This window comes from Eurosta solidaginis, chromosome 1, assembly GCF_040869045.1.
Source record: "Eurosta solidaginis isolate ZX-2024a chromosome 1, ASM4086904v1, whole genome shotgun sequence".
Classification (NCBI taxonomy): Eukaryota; Metazoa; Arthropoda; class Insecta; order Diptera; family Tephritidae; genus Eurosta; species Eurosta solidaginis.
This window is the reverse complement of record NC_090319.1, coordinates 26,114,458-26,127,561: the sequence shown is the minus strand read 5'-3', so window position 1 is coordinate 26,127,561 and position 13,104 is coordinate 26,114,458. Positions and strand designations below refer to the sequence as shown.

General features: G+C 39.1%; 1 protein-coding gene across 1 annotated transcript in view; it reads right to left on the bottom strand.

Moving 5' to 3' along the window:
- LOC137250461 (uncharacterized) overlaps nt 1–9,837 on the bottom strand; it is a 77,378-nt gene extending 67,541 nt beyond the window's left edge. The window contains exon 1 of the mRNA XM_067783339.1: nt 9,736–9,837. Within this exon, the coding sequence (XP_067639440.1) occupies nt 9,736–9,758 (23 nt within the window). The 5' untranslated portion in view covers nt 9,759–9,837. The remainder of the gene's footprint in view (nt 1–9,735) is intronic.
- Between the last annotated feature and the right edge of the window lie 3,267 nt (nt 9,838–13,104).

The window sequence follows — 13,104 nt, the reverse complement described above, 5'->3', positions numbered from 1 at the left end:
CCCCAAAAGATCCCGGAATAGTCCCGAAATGATCCCACATGTATCCCGAAAACTATCCACAAATGATAGCGAAAAAGTCCCAAAATGACCCTACGGGATCCCGGACGGATCGCGAAAATCATCCAGAAATTATCCCGGAAGGATCCCCAAATGATCCCGAAATAGGCCCGAAAGAGTTCCGAAATGATCCTGACGGGATCCCGAAAGTCGTCCAGAAATGATACCAGAAGTATCCCCAGATGATCCCGAAAAAGACCCGAAATAACTCCGACGGGATTCCGGACGCATCCCGAAAGTCGTCCAGAAATTATACCGGAAGAGTCCCCAATGATCCCGAAATAGTTCCGAAATAACCCTCACGTGATCCAGAAATGCTCTCGGAGGGATACCGAAAATGACCCAAAATAACCCCGGCGGGATCTTAGATGTATTCCGAAAACTATCCAGAAATGATCGCGAAAAATTCCCGAAATGAGCCTGACGGGATCCCGGACGGATCGTAAAAATCATCCTGAAATGATGCCGGAAGGGTCCCAAAATAGTTCCGAAAAAGCCCCGAAACTACCCTAGCGGAATCCCGAAAACCATCCGGAAATGATCCCGGTAGGATCCCCAAATGATCCCGAAATAGTCCCGAAAAAAATCCCGCAATGACCCTGGCGAGATCTCGAAAGTTTTCCAGAAACAATACCGGAAGGATCCCCAGAGGATCCCGAAAAAGTCCCGAAATAACTCCGACGGGTTGCCGGACGCATCCCGAAAATATTTCAGAAATTATACCGGAAGGGTAGGGGGTAGGATGTCACTGCGCACTTTATAAGCCCTCGACTTATTTGACCCATTGAGTTTGTAATATTGGTGAAGGTCAATATACGTAAAGTATTCGCCAGTAAACTATTGTCTCTGTCCTAAATCCGTGTAGCCATTCTGGCGTGATTCAGTCACAAAGACCAAAAAATACAATAATTAAATTATAACGGGGGGACTTCCCACCCGCCCACCTTTTCAAAAAAATATAGCTAGTAGATCCTTCTAGACTATTGGCTACATGTGTGGAAATTTCATCCAAATCTGTCTGTTCGTGCGTTATTGAGTCACAAAGACAAACGTCTGGACAAACATCCAAACATAAAAACATCCAAACTTTCATATTTATAATATACATTAGATTAGACTAGATTAGATTAGATATTAGATTAGATTAGATATTAGATATTTTCCACCGATCTCCATGATTTTTTCAGACAACAATATATGCTATATATGTGAGCATTTGATGAAATTTGAAGCTTCTAACTGATAAAATGGGGCTGAAATTGCGAAAAGTTTCTTATCTGAAAAATCGGTTGTATGAGATATATACTATATATACAACCGATCTCTATCATTTATTCACACAGCAGCATTTGTTGAAATTTGAAGCCTCTAGCTCTTAAAATGGGGCAGTAATTACGAAAAGTTTCCTATCTGAACAATCGGTTGTGGGAGATATGTGCTATATATACGACCGATCTCATCCATTTATTCAGACAACAATATGTGCAATATACGAAAGCATATGGTGAAGTTTGAAGCTTCAATCTGATAAATTGAGGAAGATATGACAAAAATCCTCTTTTTCTGAAAAATTGGTTGCATGGAGGATATATGTTATAGTGGTCCGAACAGGCCGGTTCCAACAAATGTCTAATCGGACACCTAAATACACCCGCTCACGAAATTTTATTAAGATATCTCAAAAATTGAGGGACCAGTTTGCACACAAACAGACAGACGGACAGGCGAACAGACGGACATGGCTAAAACAACTCAGCTCTTCATCTTATTTGTTTCGGTATACCTAGTGGTGGGTCTACCTATTTTCTTTTCAGAACTTACAATTTTAGGATTCGTGCCGAAATTAATATACTATTTCATTTTCATGAAAGGTATAAAAGATAGTGAGGTTCGACCCAAAGGAGAGCGCGAGCGTGAACGCAATATCCGCTTGCCTCCTTGCGACACCGAAGTATTTAAGGGCGATTACCTATCTTGTCCAACTTTCCAGGACATGTTCACGGCCATATATATCAACAAGAGTCCGCTTAATGCCGAGAGGTTGTATTACCTCATTCAAAAGACTGAGGGGGAAGCAAAGGAAATTGTTCTAAAGTACCAACTCACAAACGACGTTTTCACCACAGCATGGAAGAATTTAACTGACAGGTACGCAAACTAAAGTATCCTGATCAACACCCAACTAAAGATTTTATTTAGTTTAAAAAAATTTTGAGTGAGTGTGGTAACTCGACGCAACGCGAGATCAATAACTGTATCGCGTACCTTAAAACGCTCAGATCGACATCTCAAACTGGGATGCCATCATTACTTACCTATGCTCGAACAAGCTGCCAGAAAGTACCTTAGCTCTCTGGGAGCAGACAGTCGCCAATAAGACAAAAGTCTCCAAGTGGAAAGAAATGGACAAATTCTTCCCATAGATTCCAGGCACTGGAAACTGTTTCAGGCATTACCGGTAGCGATATTAGTAAAGCCCCTAAACAGCAGAACGGTAGACAGTCTACCGATCCTTCGCGCCGAAATCTTGGCGCCTTTCAAAGAAGCGTGGCCAAGCGCGCGTGCAGTATGTGCAAGTCCAACGAGCCCAAACTCATGTCCGATATCAGATTACACTTTATTAAAAGTAACAACACTTGTATCAAGTGCCTCTCGTCGGGACATACTGTCTCTAAGTGTACTAGCTCATATAACTACAGCATTTGCCACCTACGACATCACACGCTCCTACATATTCAGGCAATTGCATCAACACCTGCGGGTAGGCCAAAAGGATCATACCCCAATGACAACATCCCAAGCACTTCGGCCGAAGCAATGCAGAGGCGTGATGCGGCAAATAAGCACAACAACAATGTCAATAATGTCACATCATGTTTCTCAGCTTCCAATATAAAATACGGAAGCCTTACTAGGTACAGCACACGCCAACGTATTTTACAATAATACAAATTTTTCGGCGCGTGCCTTAAATGATTCTGGGCCCGAATGCACCTTTATTACAGAAAGGCTCAAAGGCCGTATCAACTTGCCGCCTACTAGGCTGTCACTGGTATCACTAATCAGGTTTCCGCGAAAGTAAAACTTCCCAACCTGTCAGGCAAATCCAACCGCATTACAAGCTTTCCCTAATATCATATTAGCGGACAAACGGTTCTTTATTAACGAATCAGTCGACCTTATTTTAGACGGTGACATTTACTTCCAAATCATGTTAGGGGGTATCAAAAAAGATAATCTAGGGACTCTCATCGTCCAAGAGACCGTATTTGGCTGCATCTGTTTCTCTACGAAGGCCATCCATGTGGAACGGAACTAACTTCGTCGGGGCAGCTCGGGCGCTTAGAGCAGAATTTAAGGCATTATTAACCGATGCCCGCCTCAAGATCCTAGCTCTTCACTCCCACCAAGAAATAGCGTGGCTTTTTATCCCTGCTGCGGCTGCTCACATGGGAGGGGGGGGGGGGGGGGGGGCTGTGTGGAAATCAAAAGTTTCACAAAAAATGTCATGAAAATATCTCAAAACTCCAAATAAACATTCCAGGACTTTGCCACGCTATTGCGCAGAATGAAGTATTGATAAAGTCGATATGGAACCACTAACGCCTGGGCATTTCCTAATTGTAGGGCACTACTTGCTCCTCTACAACCCGATGCCAGCGAAAACCCACCATCGGTCATCAACCTAATCGAACTCCAAAAACAAATATGACAATAGGGGATTTGATGAGCATAAAGGAAGACAACCTGCCCCCGAATGAATGGAGACTGGACAGGGTGGTCAAAGTCCACCTTGGCTACGACGACCGAATTCAAGTGGTAGCAATCATGACCGCTCGAGGCCCTCGTCAAACTGATACGCTCCCTCCTGGCAATGAAGGAGAGGACCCTACAAAAGCACAATAATTATCTTAACTGTAACCGGAATTCCACTTCGCAAAATCGCAAAAAAACAAGTAAGGACGGGACTGTCTTCGGCTGTGCCGAAGACTTCATACCTTTCATGAATGGGGTTGAACAATAATCTTATCCCATTCGTAATCTCCAAATAATCGGCTTTATAAGATAAGAAATATATAGTGAACAGATGTACATACCTAAGCGATTTTTAAGGTAAATATAAAATATAACAAGTAAAGGTGTCTAAGTTCGGGTGTAACCGATCATTATATACTCAGCGTGTGCTTTAAGTGTACATTTCATTTCAGATAAATTACTTGTCTACATAACACGTGGCACCGCCCGTTTAAAAAAAATGTTTCCCCATTTCCTCTTACAATAAAACTTGATAAGTGAAATATCATTGATTCAAAACTATTTTTTGCTAAGTTATAGCTTATTATTCTAGTCTACGACCCCTTTAAACTTGTTTTATATCTAACTTGCCGTGGTATTTAACCGATCCCGTTCATTTTTTACTAGGAATATTTTCTGCTATAAGGAAAATACGTGTTTCAGTACGAGTGGGAGTGGACTTCTGAGTTGACCATGACATCATCATCGATATGCAGAGAAGGATTATGCGCTATGAGAACCAGGATGTGCCACTTAACTTCAGTTTGGAGAAAGGGTGCAGCAGTAAGCGAGAGCTGGTGGAGGAGACTCAACAAAGACCACGAAAGTCAAAGGTAAAGGTTAATGGAACGAATGGGCCAAATAAAGAAAAATCAAAGATATCTGCAAGAGAAACACTGGCATTGGCAAAACCAAATGGACGCATTAAAACGAAGGAAAGAATTTGAACTGTCAAGACTATACTGAGGATGCAAAGTCAATCCGTCAAGATAAAGCTCTGCGAAGTAGTTCATTCGCCAAACAACAGAGTGTGACGGAACGGTTCAGGATAATGAGTAGTAGGATGAAACACAGGTACAAGAATAATAATTCGGAAGGTTTCCTGGAGGGAGATTTGGTACTGCTATACAACCCTCACCGGCGGAAAGGTGCTCCATCCAAATTTTGGTGCAATTTGGGAGGCCCGTACAGAGTTGTGAAGAGGATCAGTGATGTCATCTACCGAATACAAACAATTGGGAAACCACGAAATAGAAGGGTGTTCACTTGGAGAGGCTAGCAGCGGTTAGATCGAGAGATTTGTCTGATCGGGACGATCAGACTTAGGTAGAGGGCAGTGTGACGAATATTAGTATCACTAAGCAATACTACCATCACTAAGCCGATAATAAGCAGTATGTATGTGAACAAATCAATCATCATGTACACCCAAGGCAGCGGAGGGATACTCACCATTAGCTGAAGTAGTACTCACATATGGCATGTGGCTATGCGAGAGACTATAAACTACAAATATACATGTACATATATGGTTGATAACCAGGCGTGAAGTTCTCGAAGTTACTAGGCCTTAGTAGAAATGGGTGAACGTGCAACAGAGAGTATAAAAGCAGCGAAAGCTGAGTAGTCAGTAACCAGTTTGATTTAAACACGCTATCAGTTGCGAAGTGGAGTATAATTGTGAAGTATAATTGTACTACTCCCAAAGTAATCTAATAAAGGCCATCATGCTTTACTAAATATTGGAGTTTCACTAAATTCGTTACAATATTTACATAAATTATACGACGGAGAATTAACGAGTGGAACTCCCTCTTTAAGGATTTTCAACAAACCATACAACCTAGGCGTATTTGCAGTTTTACTGAGGAGACTATATTTTTCTTTTATATTTATCACATTTTTTTAAAAATTTTTTCTACAATTTCATTATTCTTGTCCTGTAACTTGTTTGTGAGGTCGCGTTTCAAGACCCGATATGAGGAAATATCGTTTATCATTTCCTGTAAAATCTTATCATAATCAGATTTTTCCATCAGAACTGTTACGTTGCCCTTGTCAGGGTTCAGGACTAATAGTTCTTTATTGTTTTTTAAGAACTTCTTAGCCGACTGAAAATCTGGTGATTGTGGACACCGCCTCGAGCGAACCCGCAACCGCCAAAAAAAATCTCGAGGACCCGTGCAACACCTTGAGTGGACATGAGGCTCCGGATGTCGAGAGCGATACAGTCTCGGTATCTGAGATTGCGGGCGAGTTCTTTACTAGCATGGACGAGCAACTTCTGTTGAAATCCGATCCGTCGGATGCTGAATTCGACGATACTATCGTGGAGGAGGATACGACGGTGCGGATCAGCGGAGGATGGACATCGATGCTGAAACCGACCATTAGCGAGCGCGCAGGTACTGCATATAAACCTGCACCACTCCAAGGCAGCTTCGGCTGCGCTAATATTACGCCACAGCACAACATATGAGGACGTCGTTCTAGCCCAGGAGCCTTGGGTCGTTGGCAGCAAGGTCTGTGTGATCTGTTGTCATGGCAAGAATACTGTTCGTACATATATAAATAAATTAGCGGTACCCGACAAATGATGTTCTGGGTCTCCCTGGTCCACATTTTGGTCGATATCTTGAAAACGCCTTCACATATAAAACTAAAGGCCACTTCCTTTGAAAACCCCCATTTATACCTTTAATTTGATACCCATAACGTACAAACACATTCTTGAGTCACCCCTGGTTCACCTTATTGCGAAATAAGGCCCTCTCCCTTTTAAAATAATCATTACCACCTCTCATTTGATACCCATGCCATACAAACACATTCCAGGGTTACCCTAGGTTCATTTTCCTAAATGTTGATTTTCCCTTATTTTGTCTTAACCTTGCTTGTTTTATTAAAAACTTTTGATTTGATCGTCTAATGTATAATACACGAAACACTAGTAAGAATGCCATTTGTGGAGTTAGGCACTTTTGATATGTGTGGACTCATATTTAAAACAGAGAAAATATAGTACTTTCACAATCATTGTGTACAATACAAAGTGTGTCAACTAAGGGATAAATGTCAAAATTCAAACAGCCTCGCTCGCAAATCTCAGGTCTAGAATTGCTTTTTTTTGGTACGTAAGAGTACTTTAAGCTGAGTTGCATTTGATAGTTAAATAAAACTTTGTAGTAGATGAAACAGTTGCATATATTCCTACGGAAATATAAATAATAGAAGACTTGCAGCCTCCAAGAATGCGGAAACATACGGAAAGAAAAATATATTTAAATTAGAGTCAAAAAAGTCTAGAGAAACTTAACAAAATATAAAGTGCCACACGTGTAACATTGTTGTTTTTATACTCAGTTGAGCAGAGCTCACAGAGTATATTAACTTTGATTGGATAACGGTTGGTTTTACAGGTATAAAGGAATCGAGATAGATATAGACTTCCATATATCAAAATCATCAGTATCGAAAAAAAATTTGATTGAGCCATACGTCCGTCTGTCCGTTTTGAGGTATCTCATCTGATATGTAGGTTCCTGGGCACTCATCTCAGATCGATATTTAAAATGAACGATATCGAACTATAACCACGCCCACTTTTTCGATATCGAAAATTTCGAAAACCCGAAAAAGTTCGATAATTCATTACCAAAGACGAATAAAGCGATGAAACTTGGTAGGTGAGTTGAACTTATGACGCAGATTAGAAAATTAGTAAAATTTTGGACAATAGGCGTGGCACCGCCCACTTTTAAAAGAAGGTAATTTTAATATTTTGTAAGCTGTAATTTGGCAGTCGTTGAAGAACGGAGAACGGCCACGCCCACTTAAAAAAAATTATCTGAACTCACTTTGTATTGGTGTAAAATATGGCCGAAATCCGGTTATGACACGCCCACTTTTTCGATATCGAAATTTTCGAAAAATGAAAAAATTCCATAATTCTATACCAAATACGAAAAAAGGGATGAAACATGGTAATTGGATTGGTTTATTGGCGCAAAATATAACTTTAGAAAAAAGCTTTGTAAAATGGGTGTGACACCTACCATATTAAGTAGAAGAAAATGAAAAAGTTCTGCAGGGCGAAATCAAAAGCCCTTAGAATCTTGGCAGGAATACTGTTCGTGGTATTACATATATAAATAAATTAGCGGTACCCGACAGATAATGTTCTGGGTCACCCTGGTCCACATTTTGGTCAATATCTCGAAAACACCTTCACATATACAACTACCACCACTCCCTTTTAAAATACTCATTAACACCTTTTATTTGCTACTACCCATATCATACAAACAAATTATAGAGTCACCCCTGGTCCACCGTTATGGCGATATTTTGAAAAGGCGTCCACCTATAGAACTAAGGCCCACGCCCTTTTAAAATACACATTAACACATTTCATTTGATACCCATATCGTACAAACAAATTCTAGAGTCACCCCTAGTCCACCTTTATGGCGATATCTTGAAAAGGCGTCCACCTATAGAACTAAGGCCCACGCCCTTTTAAAATACACATTAACACATTTCATTTGATACCCATATCGTACAAACAAGTTCTAGAGTCACCCCAGGTCCACCTTTATAGCGATATCTTGAAAAGGCGTCCACCTATAGAACTAAGGCCCACGCCCTTTTAAAATACACATTAACACATTTCATTTGATACCCATATCGTACAAACAAATTCTCGAGTAAGGCCTGGTCCACCTTTATGGATATATCTCGAAAAGGCGTCCACCTAGAGAACTAAGGCCCACTCCCTTTTAAAATACTCATTAATACCTTCCATTTGATACACATTTCATACAAACACATTCCAGGGTTACTCTAGGTTCATTTTCCTACATGGTGATTTTCCCTTATTTTGTCTCCATAGCTCTCATCTGAGTATGTAATGTTCGCTTGCACCCGAACACAAATATAAAGAACTTGGGTACAGAAATTCAGAAATCCTAGAAAATGTTTTACCGACTTACTTTGCTGTTGTGTTTGAAAAGTTTTTCACAATAATTAGAAAAACTATATGTTTTCTATGTTTTTTATACAAATGAAAGTGCAAAAGTGTGTTCCTGCGAAAGCATAGACTAGAGAAAAATTTTAAGTTTTGCAATTATTTGCAAAAAATCTCTGTTTGGACCATTCCCCATATAAATTATCGGAACAAAGAAAAATTCAAAACGCTACAGTTAACGATCGCCTAAATATCTGCTTAGAGGCCAAAATTCCGTCAAATTATTTATGAAATGAGTTTATATCGCCGTAGTAACTGCAAAACGTATCGAATTAGTTACTTTCTGGTGATAGACGATAAAATTATCTAAAAATATCTGGAAGGAAAACTTTGCAAAGGCATACATAGATATGTTTTTCAACCGACTGCAGAAATAAATCACCAATTTGATAACGTGGCCGAATCGATCCCCTCGGTATTTTAAAATTTAGTTTGCGTGTGAACGCATTGAATGTAGCCAATAGCCTATTAGAAATCAGATTCAGCGCGCTCAATAAAGTTATGTTAGCTGGTTGTGTTAACTAGCTGGTCTGTGAGGACCCCAAATATACTATATGCGTCCATTGTGTTTGTTTAACGACCAAACTGAGAAATAATATTTAAAAGCAGGACCTATCTTATAAAATAAGTTCGTCCTTTTGATAAAGCTTTCTAGGACCTATGCCACTAACTATACTATATCTGATTTAAATAAAGGAAAAATTCAAAAACAGGATGTACATATATATTTCTCTAAATTTAAACCAAAGGACATATAGCAGTATGTGCTTTACTAATATATCGATTTGACTCTTAAAATATCTTTTAATTTGCGATACTATTTTTTTCTGAAAGGATAATATAATTTAGTTACTTACTTAGCAATCAGATGTTTCAGCATTTTGTAAAGTATTAGCTTGAAGAAATTACAACAAAATATCACTTACGTCTTCAACACTAAAACTGACAATGTGATATTAAAATTTTTCACACCTTTTATACTTGCAATCTATGCCGATTTTTTCAGCGAAATTTCCACACACACACAAAACACATTATACCATTCCAAATAACAAAACAAAAACAGAAAGTAGCCTAAGTTCGGGTAACATTGTATATACCCTACAGAAAAAATTAGAGACAATCACGCAAAGCGACAGTTTCGCAATAGATTTAGGTCCGTCCCTTTTTTCTAAGATACATATACAAATTGGCGGCCATCGTGGCGTGATGGTAGCGTGCTCCGCCTACCACACCTTATGCCCTGGGTTCCCATCCCTGGCAAAGCAACATCAAAATTTTAGAAATAAGGTTTTTCAATTAGAAGACAATTTTTCTAAGCGGGGTCGCCCCTCGGCAGTGTTTGGGAAGCGCTCCGAGTATATTTCTGCCATGAAAAGCTCTCAGTGAAAACTCATCTGCCTGCAGATGCCGTTCAGAGTCGGCATAAAACAAGTAGGTCCCGTCCGGCCAATTTGTAGAGAAAATCAAGAGGAGCACGACGCATATTAGAAGAGAAGCTCGGCCTTAGATCTCTTCGGAGGTTATCGCGCCTTACATTTATTTTGTTTACATATACAAATTTCTATTTTCTACATACTCGCGTCTCTGTTATGTGCATTTCCTAATATAGTGTAAAAAAAGTTAACTGTTTGGCCAATTTTCGTGTATTCACAAAAGATGTTTTGTTCTACTTATCGATTTAACCCTTGGTAGGTCACCCTGTGTTGGTGAAAACATAAGTGTCAAATGAATCTATCTGATAGGTAGCTATCCTCCAGATAAGATCTACCTTAGCTGGAGATGGTAAAAAGGCCCTTAATGACTACCTCCGAACTGCTGCTAATCGGATGAATATCGGGAGACTGAACCAATTATGAATGCTTTAAAAGTGTCTACACTGAACTTGCCTTTTGAACGCGTCGTTAACTAACTCAGTCGCAGGTGGTTTTGAAATAGTCGCAGCCTTTAATTAATTTATTTAAATATATAAACCTAGCTCGACCCTAAGCGCTACTGGTACAAGTGTGAGTACTAAATGTCACGCTCTTCATCCGATTTGTACCCGTTCAGCACCGTTCGTTTTTTCTGCTGGGTATTCATTTTTGTTCTAAAACTTATTGATTTTTATAATTCAGTAACACACAATACTACTTTAGTTTCCGTAAAGTGCTTTGAAAACGCAATTATAAGCTACAAAATATAATTATTTACCTTTAAGAGACACGTTTTTGCATATATTGATAATGAGCCAAGCAAGCAGAACATAAAAAGTTCTAAAAAGTAAAAAAAATCAATTTTCATATCATTTATCTATAAATATAAGCAGACCTGGCATACGTTGTTCTGTCTTAACTTTGATCTATCTACATAAGCTTTTGTCTCAAAATCTTCCTCCCCATTTTCCTTGTCCTTTTATTCACTCGTCCCTCTGTTTTTCTCTTTCTATACGTCCCTTTCTCCTTCTCCGTATTTTCTTCTCTATCTTCGTCGAACTCCATATCTTTCTCAGTTTCTTTCTCCGTCATTCTTTTCTCTCTATAGTTCTTATTCTTCACCATCCCTTATTCCCAGCCCCAGTTCCAGTTACAGTCCCAGCCCCAGTCAAAGCCCAAGTCCCCGCCGGAGTCCCTGTCCCAGTCCCTGGTCCGCTCCCCGGAAAAAGTCTCGTAAATACTAATCCAGACAAAGGGCTGCTTAAATACCTAATTTCAGGCAAATCGAACCGTGAATAGAATTAGTTGGAATGGATCGTTCCCGGGTCCCCTTTCCAGGAAGGGATTTGATAGGAATCCTCTTGAGTTTGCGATGAAGCGACCCTGCAAATTTGATCAAAATCGGGGAATGATTTCGGAGTACATAAGTTGTATGCAAACATACATCCTTCTTTATAAGTATATTTAACCTCTAACCATTTATGTTGCGGGAACCGAACATTTTGCAAATTTCCCCACCACTATAATATATACCTTCAAATTATATCGAAAATGCCAATCTAATCTAGCTTAGCTTTGAAATGCAGAAAACCGTTTTAAAATCGGAGCACTCTGTGTGAAGTGATGGGCCTACAATGACATTAGCGACTTTATTTTAAAAGATTTATATATGGATATAGATATATCATAAATTAAAGTCGGAGAGATGTAATCTGATACAATACTAAACGTATTGGATTGTAACTTGCTTTAAAAAAAATCTTAAATGTAGCTCTATGAAATAGCTACATAAAAGAAAAATGAGCCTTACAATTTTTATACTCAGTTGAGCAGAGCTCACAGAGTGTATTAAGTTTGATTGGATAACGGTTGGTTGTACATATATAAAGGAATCGAGATAGATATAGACTTCCATATATCAAAATAATCAGGATCGAAAAAAAATTTGATTGAGCCATGTCCGTCCGTCCGTCCGTCCGTTAACACGATAACTTGAGTAAATTTTGAGGTATCTTGATGAAATTTGGTATGTAGGTTCTTGAGCACTCATCTCAGATCGCTATTTAAAATGAACGATATCGGACTATAACCACGCCCACTTTTTCGATATCGAAAATTTCGAAAAACCGAAAAAATGCGATAATTCATTGCCAAAGGTGGTTGAAGCGATGAAACTTGGTAGATGGGTTGAGGTTATGACGCAGAATAGAAAATTAGTAAGATTTTGGACAATGGGCGTGGCACCGCCCACTTTTACAAGAAGGTAATTTAAAAGTTTTGCAAGCTGTAATTTGGCAGTCGTTGAAGATATCATGATGAAATTTGGCAGGAGCGTTACTACTATTACTATATATGTGCTAAATAAAAATTAGCAAAATTGGATGAAGAACACGCCCACTTTTTAAAAAAAAATTTTTTTAATTCAAATTTTAACAAAAAATTTAATATCTTTACTGTATATAAGTAAATTAAGTCAAAATTCAACTCCAGTAATGATATGATGCAACAAAATACAAAAATAAAAGAAAATTTCAAAATGGGCGTGGCTCCGCCCATTTTCATTTAGTTTGTCTAGAATACTTTTAATGCTATAAGTCGAACAAAAATTTACCAATCCTTCTCAAATTTGATAGAAGCATAGATTCTGTGACGGTAACTGTTCTCTGTGAAAATGGGCGAAATCGGTGGAAGCCACGCCCAGTTTTTATACACAGTCCACCGTCTGTCCTTCCGCTCGGCCGTTAACACAATAACTTGAGCAAAAACCGATATATCTTTACTAAACTTAGCCCACATACTTATCTGAACTCA